The sequence below is a fragment of the Trichechus manatus genome, unplaced genomic scaffold (genome assembly GCF_000243295.1).
Source record: "Trichechus manatus latirostris isolate Lorelei unplaced genomic scaffold, TriManLat1.0 scaffold00019, whole genome shotgun sequence".
NCBI lineage: Eukaryota > Metazoa > Chordata > Mammalia > Sirenia > Trichechidae > Trichechus > Trichechus manatus.
The window spans coordinates 3,046,130-3,065,257 of NW_004443955.1; the positions used below are offsets into that span (position 1 = coordinate 3,046,130).

A 19,128-nucleotide genomic window follows, 5' to 3' on the forward strand; every position below is an offset into this window, starting at 1 on the left:
CATCTAACCAACTACCACAGCAGAAAACCCATCAGCTTAGACTGAATGGGACAGAGAAAGAGTGAAAGGAAAGAATGCTGTCTGCCTCTTGGAATTCTATAGGCAGGAAACAGGCCAAAGGAGCTACATCTGTTGCCTTCCAAGAAGAGAAAAGGACTGTCCCTGGAGCAGTTCAGAGATCAGCAGAACTGTTGAGCAGGGAAGCAGGGCCTTCTTGGTTTCAAAGGGTGGGGCCACATTCCCCTAGATCTCAAAGGGTGGGGCCACAGCCTCCTACGTTGCAGAGTCAGATTTTCGCCAACTCGGTTCCAGAGTGTGGAGCTGTCATTAAGGTGTGCCAGGTGTATGGGGCTGCTGACCAAAGTTGAGTGGGTGGGGCTGCCATGCCCAAGGGGCAGAAGAACAGAGCCTACCAGGGCTGAGGAGGTAGAGTCACCACTCAGATGGAATAGGAGAATGAGGCTGCTCAAAGCTAAGAGAGCAGAGTTGCTGTCCCACTGGGCACGGAAGGTGGGGCTGAAGCCCAGGGCTGACACACTTCCACCCAGAATCCAGACAGCATGGCCAAAACCCAGGGTCTGGAGACAGGGCCGTTGCCTAGATGGTCTCAGAGAACAGAGGATTATTTTCAAGCCTTGAGAGCTAATGTAAATTGTTCTGCTGGGCTTTGGACTTGTTTGATGCCTGTTACTCCTTCTTTCCCTCCAACTTCTCGCATTTTTAATGGAAATGTCTACCTTGTGCCTGTTCCACCATTGTTGTACTTTAGAAACAGATAACTTGTAGTCTAGATTTCACAGGTTCACATATGAAGAGGAATTTTCCCGTAGAATGGTATACACCTGAAGTCTCACCCATATTTGATTTAGAAGATGAGATTTTGGACCTGATTTAAGACTTTTGGGATTATACAATGGGGTGAATGTTCAGTTCCAGACCACCACAATAAAGCAAGTCACACAAATTTTTCAGCTTCCCAGTGCTCATAAAAGTTATATTTACACTATAGTGTATTAAATGTACAATAACATTATGTCTAAAAAAACAATGTACATACCTTAATTTAAAAAATACTTTATTGCTAAAAAATGATAATCTATCATGTGAGCCTTCAGCAAGTCATAATCTTTTCATTGGTAGAGGGTCTTGCCTCAATGATGATGGCTGCTGACTTCAGGGCGGTGGTTGCTGAAGGCTGGGGTGGCTGTGGCAATTTCATAAAATAAGACAATAATGAAGTTTGTGGCATCGATTGACTCTTCCTTTCATGAACGATTTCTCTGCAGCGTGTGATGCTGTTTGGTAACATTTTACCCACAGCAGAACTTCTTTCAAAATTAGAGCTAATCTTCTCAAACCCTGCCACTGCTTTATCAACTAAGTTTATGTAATATTCTAAATCCTTTGTTGTCATTTCAAGAATGTTAACAGCATCTTCACCTGGAGTAAATCCCATCTCAAGAAACCATTTTCTTTGCTCATCCATAAGAAGCAACTCCTCATCCATTAAAGTTTTACCATGAGTTTGTAGCAATTCAGTCACATCTTCAGTCTTCACTTCTAATTCTAATTCTCTTGCTATTTCCACCACATCTGATTACTTCCTCCAATGAAGTCTTCAATCCCTCAAAGTCATCCATGTGGGTTAGAATCACCTTCTTCCAAACTCCTGTTAATGTTGATATTTTGACCTCCTCCCATGAATCGCAAATGTTCTAGGATGGTGAACCCTTTCCAGAAGGTTTTCAATTGACTTTGCCCAGATCCAACAGAGGAATCACTATCCACGGCAGCTATAGCCTTACGAAATGTATTTCTTAAATAATAAGACTTAACGGTGATTTTACTCCTTGATCCACTGGCTACAGAATGGATGTTGTGCTAGCAGGCATGAAAACAACATTCATCTCCCTGTACATCTCCATCAAAGCTCTCGGGTGATCAAGTGCATTGTCAATGAGCAGTAATATTTTGAAAGGAATCTTTTGTTCTGAGCAGTAAGTCTCAACAGTAGGCTTAAAATATTCAGTAAACTATGTTAAACAGATGTGCTGTCATCCAGGCTTTGTTGTTCCATTTATAGGGCATAGGTAGAGTAGATTTAGCATAATTCTTCAGGGCCCTAGGATTTTTAGAATGGTAAATGAGTATTGGCTTCAACTTAAAGTCACCACCTGCAATAGCCCCTAACAAGAGCGTCAGCCTGTCCTTTAACGTTTTGAAGTCAGGTATGGACTTCTCCTCTCTAGCTATGAAAGTCCTAGATCGTGGTAATTATAACTCTTCTTCCAATATAAGGCTGTTTCGTCTACATTGAAAATCTGTTGTTTAGTGTAGCCACCTTCATTAACTATCTTAGCTAGGGCTTCTGGATAACTTGCTGCAGCTTCTACATTAGGGCTTTCTACTTCGCCGTGCACTTTTATGTTACTGGAGACAGCTACTTTCCTTAAACCTGATGAACCAACCTCTGCTAGCTTCAAACTTTTCTTCTGTAGCTTCCTCACCTCTCTCAGCCTTCAGAGAATTGAAGAGAGTTAGGGCCTTGTTCTGGGATTAGGATTTGGCTTAAGTGAATGTTGTGGCTGGTTTGATCTTCTATCCAGACCACTAAAACTTTCTTCATATCAGCAGTAGGCTATTTCACTTTATTATTCACTTGTTCACTGGAGTAGCACTTTTAATTTCTTTCAAGAACTTTTCCTTTGCATTCACAACCTGGCTAGCTTCCAGCCTATCTCAGCTTTTGACATGCCTTCCTCACTAAGCTCAATCATTTCTAGCTTTTGATTTGAAGTGACAGATGTGTGACTCTTCCTTTCACCTGAACACTTACAGGCCATTGTAGGGTTATTAACTGGCCTAATTTCAATACTGTCATGTCTCAGGGAATGGGGGGCCCTAGGAGAGGGAGAGAGACGAGGGAACGGCTGGTTGGTGAAGCAGTCAGAACACACACAACATTTATCGATTACATCCGCCATCTTATATGGGTGCAGTCATGGCACCTCAAAACAATTACAATACTAACATCAATTCACTGATCAGAGAACACCATAACAGATACAACAATAATGATAAAGTTTGAAATACTGTGAGAATTATCAAAATGTGACACAGAGACACAAAGTGAGCACACACTGTTGAAAAATGGCACCGACAGACTTGCTCAGCACAGGTTGCCACAAACTTTCAATTTCTAAAAACCGCAATATCTGCAAAGCTCAATAATTCGAAGCACAATAAAACAAGGTGTGCCTGTACTGGTCTTGCCAAAATAACTTCAATGCCTCATATAATATCATGCCTCCAAATGTGACAGAGCATAAAGCTGACTGTCAGTCAAGGCTTCTGTTCTGTTATTCACTTGAATCAAAGCTCTGTTATATAATTTTAAAGGAACAGAAGAATTATAAAGGCTATTGCAAATTTGCTGCTGGTGACTCAGATCAAATTTAGAACATTAATGGGAGGAGGAGAAGAAGAAATAATATATGGTTATATGTAGTATTCATACATTTCCAAAGCAATTTCCCATTAATTATCTAATGTAATCACCTTTTTTTTTACTTGTCATGACATGCTTAAATTTTTCTGCTTGCCCAATCTGCACACTTTTCACAAACGCTGCACATTAACTTTCACGTGCACAAAACCACTTTGCCTTTTTCCTTCTGTGCCAGTCTGATTTTCTATAACACTGTTTACTTCTCCGGCCAGTTCTTTGGCTTCTTTTACATGTTTACAGGAATTCGTATTTCTTTTGCCCTAGAGTCATGTTCAAAGAATGGTCCTTTGTGCTTCCCTTTCACCTTTCAATTGAACCCGATCACAAAAAACTCTCTGGGGGAAAAGAAGAGCTTGCCCAAACTCTTTCTCCCCTAACCTTAGAGAAAAGAAAATTCTCTCTAGCCTGAAGTACAGAACACCTTTCAGAAGAAGGTCCCTTTTGTCCCTAGACTGGTCAGCTGTAAAAAGGCTCTGCAAACCACGTGTAGTCAAGTAACACACACACGGGCCAGCGTGGCCAAATCACACATGCAATGGGGAGACAACAGAGAGGACTCAAGGGTGAGCTTCAAGGAAGCTATTCATCCACCTCACTTTCAAAGCCAACTCAGAGAGATGGGGCTAATGATGCTTAGCCCTTAAGGCTGTTCTTGGCATTTGTCTAAAACTGATAACATAAATATAGGTGTTCTACATCATGAGTTATCATTTCATCAAGATTTAAAGTCAAGTAAATATTATGAAACTTTCTTTGGGATTTGACAAACATATTCTTAAGTACATTTAGAGTAATATAAAAGTGAGAGGAGCTATAAATGCCTTGTAAAAGAAGGGTGATAAGTAGGACTTGTGCCCCAGACATCACAAGGTCTTTTATGGCAGCTGAAATCCACATGCTTGCTGGCCAGGGTGAGTGGAACTCAGCTGTCCCACTTTGCTACAGAGCCTGCTTCATCAAAGCAACTGGACATGCAGGGTCAACAGTTAAAAGCATTGCGAGAACTTGCTGTAAAATTCCACTTTTAAAAATATCTTCTGATAGAAACAATCTCAAATACTGAAAAGTGTTGCAAGCTCAAATATGTTCACTACAGTAATATTTATAACAGCAAATTCAGACACAATTTAAACATCCCAAATTAGGGAAGTAGTTAACTAAGAATCCCTGGGTGGTGCAAACACTTAACCCTCGACTACTAGCCAAAAGGCTGGTGGTTTGAACCCACCCAGAGGTGCCTTGGAAGACAGGCCTGACAATCTGCTTCTGAAAGGTCACAGCCTTAAAAACCCATTGGAGCAGTTCTACTCTGCACACATAGGCTCGCCTTTAGTTGGAATCTAATCGACAGCAAATAACAACAACACTTAACAATGAAGCATTCGTGCACTGCAATAAGGTACATCCATTTTAAAATTGTATGTTTTAAAGAGTTTGTAATAAAGTATTAGGTATGAAAAAATAGAAAATTGAATGTACGGTATGATCTCAACTATATAAAAATATACGTAGAAACAAAAAGAAGGAACAAACCTAAATTTGAAAGATGACTGTCTCCGAGTGGTGGAAGTAAAGGTATTTCCCTTCTTTTACACTTTTCTGTATCTCACGTATTTTCTGCAGTTAGTATGTATTAGACTGGGCTAGAGACCTTATATTTAAAAGATTTTAAAACTCCTCCAATAACCAATTTTCTATTCAATTATTGAGGGGAATTCTACCACATTGCTCAGTATTAGCCTCCAGAAACTAACATGTATCTATTTTGAAGATGACCTCAGAAAGCTACAGAATTAAATAATAAAGTATAACTGCTTCTAATTGGTGAACTCCTATGCACATTACTTCATATTCCCGGCTTTCATCTACCAGGGAGTGTAATAATTTCATGCCTATAGAATACAATTTCAGAAAAATATATTTTGACCAAAATGATATAAAGAATATGTTTTCTCAATTCTAGCATATTCCTCACTTCCAAAATATTGCTCTATCTATGCAGGACATCAGTAAAACAAACCAATTACCTGATATATTAACTTGGAAAACAGAACATTCTGTATAATTTCACTTATACACACACCTTTTTCAGAGAAGCATTATGAACATCATGTTTTATAAACTTTAACAGCTGGAAGGGACTTTGGAAAAGAAAACTTTCATTTAACAGGTAAGGAAACCAAGGACAAGGGTGAGAAACAAGGCAAGAAAAACATCAAATGCTCTTTCCCAGAACCCTGGTGGTGTAGTGGTTAAGAGATTGGCTGCTAACCAGAAGGTCGGCAGTTCGAATCCACCAGCCGCTCCTTGGAAACCCTATGGGTTTCTGTCCTATAGGGTCACTATGAGTCAGAAGTGACTCAGTGGCAATGGGTTTGGAGCCCTGGTGGCACAGTGGTTAAGAGCTAGGCCGTGTTATAGCTGCTAACCAAAAGGCTGGCATTTCGAATCCACCAGCAGCTCCCTGGAAATCTATGGGGCAGTTCTACTCTGTCCTATAGGGTCGCTATGAGTAGGAATCAACTCGACAGCAAGGTTTTTTTTTTTTGGTTTCTGGATGGCTGAAAGGGCTGTAATGCCAGGTGCTCTCATTAGCATGATTAGCGTGCAGGACTGTCTCCCTCATGATAGTGGGAGGGGGACAGCTGGCTGGTACTCCTGAGCTCCGTTCTCCTGGACAGAGTTCTGGCTGAGGGCTCAGGCTTGTGTTCTGGCAGACCTGCACTACAATCCTGGTGTGGTCATTTACCAGTGACGGGGCTTGGGAGAGTCACATCCTCTTTCTCTCTGTTTCCCCCTCTGTATAAGGCCTGGAAAAGCCAGAAGAGCAGAAGATGTCCAGGGGACAAACAGAGACTACCATTAGCCTGGGAGGGTCCTCCTTCCTTACCAGTGAGAAGAGCTCTCTGTGGCTGAGTCACTGCATTCCCTGGAACCCTTCATGACTGACACAGGGCAGAGTCGATTCTAACAGAACTAACGCCTGGCTATTTTTATCACATTCTCTTGAAATTCAATTTCATAATTGTACCCCAACTTCAAATTACAAGCCTTTTGATTAGCTAGAACATTTCTGAGGATAGAGATGGATAGAGGAGGAACAGCATGACAGATAAAAATATTTATCTGGAATGTTGGCTATCATTAGTCTGATGAAAGGTTGGAATTGTTACACGGATACTGAAGGCCAAAATGAAGGAGGTTAATGACACTGATAATTCCAGAACCTCAGAAGTGTCTTTGAGATCTCCAGGCACCTGTGGATTCTTGTTTCTAAACCTGCATTCAGATGGCCATGCAATCACAAGTGCAAGGCTCTTGGGTGAGAGTGTCACAGTGTTGAACCCAGTCTTGTCTAACAAGCAATAAACGTCCTTTATGCATGAACCCCTGAATCTTGCTTTAACCTGAGTAAGTGGAAATGCAGCTGACTCTGAAACCATGTTCTGCTCCTATTTCTGAGAACATGATCTGCCTCTGTTCTCTGACTCACTGCAGAGACCCCACACAAGGAGTAGCCTTGCTCAAGAAGAAAGTGCCAGGCAGGGCAGGGACTCTTATTGATTTACCAGGGCTTTCTGAGTGATGTACTGCTCTGCTAAGGTGTTTTAAAGGCATTTTTGTCCCTGAAATAATAAAATAAAAGTATAGGTAATAACTCACCCAAAGTGACTGGCGAAGTTCACGGAAATATAAAAGAGAAGGAGGTTTTTGATCATGATAAAACTAGAGAACATTCCATTGTCCATTCCCAATGAGAATAACAGTTGAAGTAGATGAATTTGGAAGAATAACTATTCCTTTCTCCAACTTGATCTTGCAACTGAAAGGTACACAAAGGGGAATTGCATATGAGCACGAGTGCTTTAGTGTCAATTTCTGGAATCAAATCATACTGCTAACGCTCTATAATTTACAAAGAAAGGGAAGCTGGCTGTCATTCCCCAGCCTCAGCTCCAAGCCAGGAATTACGTGTTCATTAGGCAGCAAGTTGGGGCAGGAAAGAAGTTATAATACAACTTAATTTCCACATTTACTTAGAGTTCAGAGTCATTCTTGTACCTTTTTTCTCCTTTTCTCAAATACACGTTATCAAATGACTCATTGTCCCTAGTATTAGAAAAAAGAGCAACCTCAGCAACTGCATTTTGTTTTCTGTCAAATCCACAAGTGGGAGAATTTTACCTTTCTGAAATATTTGCCACGTGTTCAAAGCCAGCAAACTACTCCTTGTTCTGCAAAGTGCTGAGAGAAAGTATGCGGAAAGAAGGGGGGAAAGTCACATTTAAGAAACAAGTCTTGCTACAGGATCACAATACTTTAATAACTGTCACCACTTTCTCAGCTATCCGCCTCAATGACTGACTAATGTAATAGTCACTGCATCTTACTGAGAGACCGAAGTCTCTCAGTTCAGTGCTGGGCCCTAATTAATGCATTTGAGACACAGCCAGTCGTGGCTGCTAGGCTTTGCAACCAACCTTAGTGAATGCACCTATTTCCCAGTGCGCGCATAATGGACACAGCACGTTCGAAACAAGCATTTTCCCGAGGAGCCCCAGACAAATTCAGAATTAGGAAACCCACAACAGGTACTTCCACCTCAGAAGCGAAGACTCTCTGTGACTCCTGTCAAAGGTGCAGGGAGACGGTCGGTGGTCGGCTGGGCTCGTCTCCGGAGTCCGGACAGCGAGCGCGCCGTGCCGGGTATGGGAAACGGCAGGCGGCGCCTCTCGCCACCCGTCAGCCGCGCGCCGAGGCACGCCAAGGAGAGCCCGCTGGGCTCCCGGACCCGCACGCGGTGCTGGTGGGCGCAGGAGGGGCACTGCGGAGCCGCAGCCTCGGCTACTCGCCGCCCTGGGCCCCGGCAGGGCCAGCTTCGCTCCCCGTCCGCTGTGGCGAGCCGAGCGCTCGGCTCGCAGCTCCTCTGAGGCCCACTGCCGGCCCTGGCTCAACTCCTCGCTCCCGGCCCCGGGTCCGAGGCAAGCTTCCGCTCCGCAGCGCCTTTCTCCGTCGCGAACCGCGCGCGGGGTTTGAGCAGCCCGCCCAAGCAACACCAGCGACCCGCAGGCGCCACAACGGGGGACCCTTCTGGGTCGCAGTCTCGCCGGTCTGGCTCCCAGCGGCAGTGGCGGTCCCGCCCCGGCCTCATTCCTTCCGAGCCGGCGGCCCCGTGGCCGCTGCGCTGTGGGCCCCCAGCGCAGGACGGCGCCCCGTCCGGCAGGGCTGCGCTGACCAGGGCGCCTCTGCCTCCAGCACGCCGCTTCGCCCCGACCCTGAGCAAAGTTTGCGCTCCGGCCGGCGTCCCCTCCTCGATCTCCGCCTTCCCTCTCGGCCATGCAGCCCTCGATTCGGGCGCCCCAAACAGAGCGTGCGGCCTTAGCCGGGAACGCCCGCCCTCCCTCTCCTCTTCCCCAGCTTCCTGCCCCACGGCCCGGCCCCGCACACCTGGGGCTTACCCTGTGCGCCGGCCCCAAAAGGTGAGCGGTTGGCGAGGGTGCATCCTCCTTCTCGTCCTGCTCCTCCTCCTCGCGCCCGCCTGGCAAGCGCCAAGGGCCGGTGCGGCGTCACCGCCTCATGCTGCCAGCAAGAACTTCCCGTTGCTCCTGGCCGAGCGCAACGGGCGCCCAGCGCTCTCGCCGCTGCCCTGCGGCTTCGGTGTGCACCGCGCCCGGAGCTGCGCTGCCTCCCTGCCGCAGCCGCCCGCGCCCCGCGCGCCCGCGCTCGCTCGTTCTCTCGCTGTCTCTCGCCCGCGCGCGCTCGCTCTCACCTCTCGAAAGCGCCACTTGTCGTCTTGTGGGCTTTAGGATCGATCGCTCCTTCGCAGGTGCTCCGGCAGAGGACGCCAGGCCCTCACCAAATGCGCTCTGGGTCTTGTTCCGCGGAGGGGGCGGGCTCAGGGCCCGCGGGTAGGCCTGCTGGGAGAGGCCATGTTTCTTCTGAAGTTTCTTGAGGGTCTTTAGTCACGTTTTCGGTGCCTCTTGTAATAAACACGGGTTCCCCTTTTTGGACCAGTAATGTCGCCAGAGATGTAAAGGGAGTTTCAGCAGGCAGGAGCCTGGGATCACAGGGGCCTTTGTTCTGGGAGCTCTCTCCTCTTCAAGGGCCGGTCCAGGTGCCTCCGTCTCCTGACCTTGGTCCTTCCTCAGTTTTTCGTGGCTGGCCTCTCTTAGTCTCTTCAGAAATGAACTAGCTTGTGAACTTCCTATTTATCTGGTATTAATTGCTGGTGGGGAGGCGGGAGTAAAATTGGATTAGATTAGAATAACCCACTGCCAAAACCAAACCCACTGCCATCAAGTCAATTCCTGATTCATAGCTACCCTACAGGACAGAGTAGAACTGCCCCCTAAGGTTTCCAAGGAGTGGTTGGTGGATTTGAACCTCGGATCTTTCGGTTAACAGCCAAGCACTTAACCACTGTGCCACCAGGTCGCCTTTGATTAGAATAACACCCTTACTTAATTGTAGCATCGTTTGGGGTTTTTCTGAAGTTCATTTCTTGACAAGAGACCACTTTGTCAACAGCAAGGAAGAGGAGGGCTCTGCAGACCTGAGCTGATCTAGTGTTGCGGGCAGGAGCTCCCTGGAGCTGGCCAAGGTGCACTGCCTCCAGTTGCCCACCCACACAGTGAGATTTTATTATTGTGATTTTACTGTGATCATGCCTGACGCTGGTCTCAGTGGTGCAGTTCCTGTGGAATGAAGGTGGCACTAATGACAACTGTCCAATGCCCCCCCCCCCAAAGTGAATGCTGACAGAAACAGGGCTCCCTTCAAACAGCACAAATACGATGACTTCAAAAGCAAGCAGGTTCCTTAATTTCAAAATCGTAGTATCTTGTTTCATCGGGAGACGGATGCGTTTTGACAGTGAGAACAGTCAGTGAAAAAGGTTCATGATTTAAGATTAAACCACTGAAGACATGGGGTTTATATTATTATCGCACACGTTTTGTGAAACTGCATTATTTATGGTCACTTTTAAGACAATAATTGTGAAAAAAGCAAATTACTAACTCCTCTCTAGAAAAAAACTTTAATCTTTCAGTGAGTGAATTAAGTGCCTTAGTTCTTCCGTTAATGTCAAATACCCTGTATTCCAAGTCCAAATAACCTGCTGGTGCTTTTGGATCTTCCAAAAATTCCATAACACCCTAATGGGAAGTTATAAGTGTATTCCAATAACAGAATATAATGATATATACATATGTTGCAAATACACAGAAAGTTTTATTCTAAAAATCCATTTAGACACAGTAATAACTCTGATTCTAGTAGTCCTACATAAAATATAAAATAGAAAAGATGATCATTTAAAAGAGTTTTCCAATTGTAAAATGGATAATCAGATTTTATATTTTTTAACTGTTAGATGTTGGAATTCTAGGTTTAGAAATACCAGTGACTGCTACTCTTCTTTCAGGAATAAACAGCATAATGCAAATCAAAGAATTCAAATAACCAGTGAATTTATAGCACTACTGATTGTCACATGAAGTTATTCAGTATTTTTTGCAGAAAAAAAAAATACATAGACAAAAGATTACTTTTATCTTAGAGTTATACACATTAATTCTTAGCAATAATATTTATATGATTGAAGAATAAAATGTCAACTATATCTGAGCTTACGTTATTTTGATGCATTACATTTAAATTATCCATGGTTTTTGTAAGTTTTCTATCAGCTTAGTTTCAATGCATGTCATTGAATATATGAAAATTATCTTTTAAGTAAGATCCATTCTTTAAAATTGTATTTCGGTGTGTTGCTGTACATGTGGTGGAATGGTAACCCAGCCTCTCCTAAGGTTTGTGTAACATAGCCTCATGTCAGATGGATCTGAGGGGAGAGTGAAATAATAAGAGATGTCAGAACCTTACAGTTTTAGAAGAATACTCATTACATTTCCATAAGGTTTATTTTAATACATAGTTCAATGTTTGTCCTGGTCTATCAGCTGAATTCCCATTTGCATCACTAGCATTTTCCCTTACTGTTGAATGAAATAAAGCAAAGAATGCAGCAGAGGGCACCCTAGTTCCACATAACCTCACTGTTTGACCCATATTGGTAAGAATTGAGTTTTCAGTGTAAAGCCTAATAGCTGAAACTGGGAAGGTGAGCTACGGTTGGAGTTACGTGCCCACAGAAGGCCCACTCTGTACCCCAATCTAGAGCAAAGGATGAGAAAAGTGGCTGTGTTTGTGTGGGCAGGTCTAGTAAAGGTCACTAAATCATGAAAAGCAGTGTAATCTGGAGGAAGTGGAGCCTTGTAACGTGAGAAGTTGAACGTAGGATGTTCTAAACTCAGAGCCTACACGTACAGTGTAAGGCATGTTCAAGGAACTGTGTGATTTTGTATTTGTAAAGAATAAAGTACAAGGTAAAGATAGTGAGAGAGTAGTAAGATGTGATAGGTAGGCGGAGACCGGTATAAGAAAACATGCAATGTGGAACCAGGTAGTCAACTTCATCCAAGAAGGAGCCATTGCATAGTTTTGTTCAGGGAAAGGTTGCAATGCTAGAAAACAATCCTTCTGGCAACTGTATAAAGAAAAGCATGGGAGGAGGCAAATCCAGACTAAAAACATCTATGAACATCACAGTCCTAACATACAGCCAGCACATGGCAGGAGCTTAATAAATGCTGGAGTTAGTTCATTAATGGAATGATGAACATTGACTCGCATGTATTCAAAGCAGACTGATAAATGTTTTGACCAAACAGAGACAAGAAGGTCTTGGTTGTTTAGGGAGGGGAAAGGTCAAGTCTGCCTGGAAGAAGAGGGAAATTTTCTAGGAAAAAATAGCAGCTGATTTGGACTCTGAAAAAGAACTTAAACAGGAAAATACCAAAAAAGGCCAAGGGAAGACTGGGAACAAAGGTGAAGGGCTCACTGAGTAATAAGTGTTTTCTTTATAGAAAGAGCTGTATTTTTAATCCATAATTTATTTCTTTTACATTTCACATTGTTTAGGGTTCTCAAATTAATTGTCTGAAGGCTACATATGGCTACAATTAGCCAGCACTTTTTTAAAAGAATTAGAGCCAACATTTAAAAACCAGAAGATTTCATGTACATAATGAATGAATGGATGAATAAATTTAGACTGCTGGCTTTACTTGAAAGTAAAATCAGATATAGCAACACTGAGTATATCCCACACTCTTGCCCCACCCTACTCCATTCTACTTATAATGCGTATGAGCCTCTTGGAGCAGCGTGGTCTATTCTTTCTTACGCTTAACCTACTCCCTTCATTTATGTTACCTGGAAAATAGAGACAATTGGAGTTTTAAAAAGGCTTTTAAAATTTCTTTTTGATTCCATTTTATCTCCATTATAGTCTTATTATTTACATATCATTGTGGTTTTTGTTTTTTTGTTTGTTTCTTTCTTTGTTTTTAGTGATTGCTCTAGGGTTTACAATATATATACATAACTTGTTACAGCCTACCTTTAAATAGCATTATATTATTTCATGTATAGTATAGTGTATGTATCTTACAACAATAAGTATACTTCCATTATACACTAACAGTATACTTTCATTTTTCTTCCTGTTCTGTTTGCAAGATCCCTGGATGACACAAACCATTTGTTCTTGTTTTGGTTAAGAGCTCGGCTGCTAACCAAAAGGTTGGCAGTTCAAATCCACCAGCCACTCCTTGGAAACCCTATGGGGCAGTTCTACTTTGTCCTATCAGGTCACTATGAGTTGGAACCGACTTGATGGCACCTAACAACAACTAAACTGATGGTTGGTGGTATGAACCCACCCTGTGGCACCACAGAAGAAAGGCCTGGCAATCTGATTCTGTAAAGGTTATGGTCAATGAAAATCGTATGGAACTCAATCCTACCCTGTAACAGATGGGGTCCACATGAGTTGGAATTGACTTGATGGTGAGAGGTTTGGGTGTTTTTTTGTTTTTTGTTTTTTTTTTGTGCTATTTGCTATTGTTGTCACACGTTACTTCTACATAGGTTAACTGGTTAATTATATTTTACTTTGTCAATTATATTTTTAAAAAATGAGGAAAAATTTCCATTCTGTATTATTTTCCCTCTGTTTGAATAACTTCCTTTAACATTTTTTGTAGCACAGGTCTGCTGTGATGAATTCTATAAGCTTTTGTCTGAAAAAAAATTATTTCATCTTCACTTTTGAAAGTTGTTTTTGCTTGGTATACGATTCTGGACTGACAGATATTTTTGTACTTATTTTAATGTCTTGTTCCACTGTCTCCTGGCTCACATTATTTATAAGAAAAAATCTGCTGTCACTCTTCTTTTTATTTCTCTGAATAAAATGGGTTTTTTTCCCTGTGGCTGATTTCAAGATGTCCTCTTTATCATTGTTTCTCAGCATTTCTATTATAATATATGCTGAGGTATTTTTCTTTGTGTCTATTCTGTCTTGGGATCCTTTAAGCCTTGCAAAGTCAAAATTTATAGCTTTTATCAAATTTGGAAAATTTTTTATCTATTCTTGCTTCAAATAGTTTTTCTGCCTTCCCTCACCTTTGCTTGCTCTTGTCCCCATAGATCACTGATGTTTTAGTCAATTTTTTTCCTTTATGCTTTATTTTTGGATATTTTCTATTTCTATATTTTCAAGTTGATTAATCTTCTCTTTTGAGTGCTATTGATCTTATCCAGTGTATTTGTCATTTCAGGCATTGGGTTTTTCATCTCTTGAACCTCCATTTGGTTCTTCTTTATATCTTTCATTTCTCTCTTCATTATGCTTGTATTTTTTATTTCAGTCTGAGAACATATTTGTAATAGCTTCTCCCATGGACATTTTATGATAGAGAAGTTGAAAACCATATTTTTTTTCCTGCCTGGATAGTTATCCATTATATTATTTACTTTTGATATTTATAAAGTGAAATCTGAAATGATATCAATTAAATTTTCATGTTCTCAAACATAGCAACAGTTGTGAAGATGGTGCTGGACTGGGCCATGTTTCATTCTGTTGTACATACGGTCATTATGAGTCAGAACTGACTCAACTGCATCTAACATCAACCACAACAAATGCACAGATGGCATAATTGTCAACACAGAAAATCTTAAGAAATCCCAATGACTCTACAATAAAAACTCCTAAAACAAATAAGTTAGTTCAGCAAAGAATTTCTATATTTTAGCAATGAACATGGGGAAACCAAAAGTAAAAACACAGTACCAATTATAACTACTAAAGAAAAATGAAATTTTTGAGTATAACTCTCAGAAACTTTTACATGGCTGGTATGCTAAAACTACAAAACACTTATAAAAGAAAGTTTTAAAAAGAGTTTGAAACCAACAGCTGCTCCGTTGGAGAAAGATGTGGCAGTCTGCTTCCATAGAGATTTACAGCCTTGGTAACCCTATGGGGTTGCTATGAGTAGAAATCAACTTGACAGCAGTGGATTATTCTAAAATTTATATGGGAAGTCAAAAAACCTTCCATAGCTAAGATAATCTTAAAAAAGAAGAATAAATTGAGAAGAATCACACCATACAATATGAAAACTTACTCTATATCTTCAGTAATTAAGACAGTTCTGTACTGGTTACATACAAACATAAATACAGACATAGAGGTAGGCACAGACATGGACAGACTCATAGGTAGATAGGACAGAATAGAGAACCCAGAAATAGATTCATACAAGTATGACTAAATGGTTTTTCACAAAGGAACGTAAGCAATTCAATGGACGAAAGGCAGGCTTTTCAGCAAACGGACCTGGAAAAATTCAATATCCAAGGCAACAAAAATATGAACCTTAAATGTAAAAAGTACTCAAAATGGATAACAGGCTTCAATGTAAAACATAAGACTATGGAAATTTTAGACAAAAACACAAGATAAAATCTTTGAGAACTAGGGTCTGATGAAAAGTTCTTCAACATTACTCCAAAAGAATGATCCATAAAAGAAACTTAAAAAAAGATAAATTAGACTTCCCCAAAATTAAAAGCTTTGCTGTGTGAAAGATCCTGATAAGAGGTTGAAAATGACAAGCCGCATAGTGGGAGAAAATATTCATAAACCATGCTTCTGACAAAGGACTTATATCTAAAATATATGAAGAACTCTCAAAACCCAACTGCAAAAAGCAACCAATACCATCAAAAAATAGGCAAGAAGACATGAAGAGACATTTCATCAAAGAGGATATATGGATTGCATTAAGATATGTTCAACATCATTGACCATTAGGTTAATGCAAATTAAACCATAATAAGATATCACTACACACCTATCAGAACATCAGAACAGCCTAAATTAAAAAAAACAACAACAGTACCAAATGCTGTCAAGGATGCAGAGAAACTGGATCACTTAAACATTGCTAGTAAGAATATAAAATGGTACAGTTACTCTAGAAAAGAGTCTGTCAATTTCTTACACAATTGCATACAATGCAGCAATTGTCCACCCCTGGACATTTATCCCAGAAAAATGAGAACTTACCTTCATGCAAAAACATGTACAGGAACGTTCATAGTAGCTATGTTTGTAATAACCCAAACTAGGAAAAACCCAAACGTCCTTCAGCAGGTGAATGGTTAAAAAATGTGGTACATACATACTATGCAATACTACCTAGTAATAATAAGGAACTAACTATTGATGCACACAACAACTGGAGTAAATCTCAAAGGCATTATGCTGAGAGAATAAATCAAATCTCAAAAGATTCCATACTGTATTGTTCCATTTATATAATATTCTCAAAAGGACAAAATTATAGAGATGAAGAAGGGATTGGTTATTGCCAGAAGACAGAGAGAAGTGTAACTAAGGGGTACCACAAGAGAGTTTCTTTGAAGTGGTAGAACAGCTCTGTATCTTGATATTTGTGTGGTTACGTAAATCTATACATGTGATATAATTGCACAGAGCTATATACACACACAAATGAGGGATATAAAAACTGGTGAAATATGAATAAGGTCTGTGGGTTGTACCAATGTCAACTTCCTGATTTTGATATGTACTAGGTGGTGCAAATGGCTTCCACTTGGATACTAACTGTACAGTTACCATTTGGAGTTCACCCAGAGGCACCTCAGAAGAAAGACCCGGCGATCTACTTCCTTAAGATTACAGCCATTGAAAATCCTGTGTAGTCCATTTCTTCTCTGAAACATACGGTGTTGACAAAAGTTAGAATAAACTTGACAGCAATGGAATATATTTGTAATAGATAACAACATACAGAGAAGCTGAATGAAGCCTGCGCAGGACATCTCTGCAGTACTTTTTAAAGTTTCCTGTGAGTCTGTTTGTTGTTGTTATTGTTGTTAGGTGCCATCGAGTCAGTTCTGACTCATAGTGACCCTATGTACAATGGAATGAAACACTGCCTGGTCCTACGCCACCCTTGCAACCATTATGCTTGAGCCCATTGTTGCAGCCACTGTGTCAATCTATCTCATTGAGGGTCTCTTTTTCACTGACCCTGTACTTTAGCAAGCATGATGTCCTTTTTCAGGGACTGATTCCTCCAGATAACATGTCCAAGGTATGTGAGATGTAATCTCGCCATCCTTGCTTCTAAGGAGCATTCTGGTTGTACTTCTTCCAAGACAGATTTGTTTGTTCTTTTGGCAGTCCATGATATATTCAATATTCTTCACCAACGCCATAATTCAAAGGTATCAATTTTTCAGTCTTCTTTATTCATTATGTTTATTCTTTATTCATTATCCAGCTTTCACATGCATATGAGGCAATTGAAAACACCATGGCTTGGGTCAGGTGCACCTTAGTCCTTGAAGTGGCATTTTTGTTTTTTAACATTTTAAAGAGATCTTTTGCAGCAGTTTTGTCCAATGCAATGTGTCATTTGATTTCTGGACTGCTGCTTCCAGGGGCATTGATTGTGGATCCAAGTAAAATGAAATCCTTGACAACTTTAGTCTTTTCTCTGTTAACCATGATGTTGCTTATTGGTGTAGTTGTGAGAATTTTTACTTTCTTTATGCTGAGGTGTAATCCATGCTAAACAGTGTAGTCTTTGACCTTTATCAGTAAGTGTTTCAATTCTTCTTCAGTGAAGAGAATTTGAATATTCTTAGTATTATTCATAACAGGCAAAAACTGGAAACATCTCAAATATCCACCAATAAAAGAATGGATAAATAAATTATGGTATATTTTACAATCAAACAACATATAGCAATGAAAAGCAACCAATGACAGCTTCATGTAACAACTTGCAAAAACCTCTTAAACAAATGCCAGACACAAAAGGAGATATTTTATGTGATGTCATTTATATAAAGTTCAAAAACAGGCAAAACCAATACACAAATTTAGAAGTCAGCATAGTTAATCAGGATAGGAGGAATAGAGATTGAGAAGATATTTTGCAAGGCTATAATATTCTATATCTTTATTGGGGTGTTGGTAACATGGTATTTTTCATTTTGTGACAAATTGTAATCCTGTGTATTTCTGACATATGATGGTAGTTATAAATACATGGGGAAGTTTAAAAAACATAAACCATCACACTTAAGTTTCTGAAGGGTATTTTTGCACATTCATAAATGTCTACTCTAGCTGAGTTATCTTTAACATATGCCATTACATCACAGAGGTTGCTACTGAAAGTCAGCTTTGCTTCTGAATTCTCCAGTGGATTTTGCAATTACATTTTAAAAATTCACATAAATATGAAAGTATTAGAAGAAAAATTGGTTATAAATAGACTTGCTAAAAATTTTGGCAAAAAAGCTTGTCTGGAATGATCAGTGTCTGAGGCAGTCTCTGCTCTTGTGTGTTTGTGGGATGGAAGGACTGGATTTGTGACCAACATCTATTTCAACTGAACCTGTCGCTGTTTGTTTTCCTTCTCAAACCTTCATAACTCTGCCATTGTCTCCAATGAGAATGGCACCCCTAATGAGAAACTATTGTGCATAATAGTATTATCAAATAAAGAGGTGATTTTGACAACCAGAGTGTAACATTGCATGCTATATGGTACTAATATTACACTATTAACATCAACACTAAAGGAGCTAAAGAAGAAAAGGATTGAGGCATGATGCAGTGGCCAGTGTAGGCTTCATGAAAGTATTTTAAGTTGTTTTAATTAACAAGGATGTAGAAACAATCATCACAGAGGCAGGGCCAAGACAGTGGAGTAGACAGATGCTTCTGGTAGTCCCTCTTACAACAAAGACCCGAAAAAACAAGTGAATTGACTATATATGAATCTAGGAGCCCTGAACATCAAAGGCAAAGTTGAGGAATTGGACTGAGCAGCGGAGGAGGGAGAGATGGTTGGGAAGCAGTGAGAAGCTGCCAGACCTGATCAGGCAGGAGCCTGAGCCCTTCAGGCCAGATGAGCTCGTGTGCACGGTGAGGTGAGAAGTGGTGCTTAGGAGGAGTTTTCCATATCAGAACAGACCCAGTGGCAGAGAGTCTACTCGGCCATCCAGAACCAGTAAGAAGCAGTGCTGGATTGGGGAAAGATAAGTACTTGCGTCTGGCCTACCATGCAGATCAAAAACACCTCCCTTTGGGAAAAACCTATCTCGCATTTACCTCCCCACTCCCTGCTCTCTCTGCACTGGGTCTGGGATGGCTTCAG

The 19,128-nt window shown here is 41.0% G+C and overlaps 1 protein-coding gene across 1 annotated transcript in view; it reads right to left on the reverse strand.

The window, feature by feature from the left end:
* The window catches only part of GABRA5 (gamma-aminobutyric acid type A receptor subunit alpha5), a 157,050-nt gene extending 147,624 nt beyond the window's left edge, over positions 1 to 9,426 (reverse strand). The window contains exons 1-3 of the mRNA XM_004372621.1: positions 9,279 to 9,426; positions 7,694 to 7,753; positions 7,172 to 7,331 (exon numbers count right to left, since the gene is read on the reverse strand). Of these exons, the coding sequence (XP_004372678.1) occupies positions 7,172 to 7,257 (86 nt within the window). The 5' untranslated portion in view covers positions 7,258 to 7,331; positions 7,694 to 7,753; positions 9,279 to 9,426. The remainder of the gene's footprint in view (positions 1 to 7,171; positions 7,332 to 7,693; positions 7,754 to 9,278) is intronic.
* Positions 9,427 to 19,128: the final 9,702 nt, after the last annotated feature.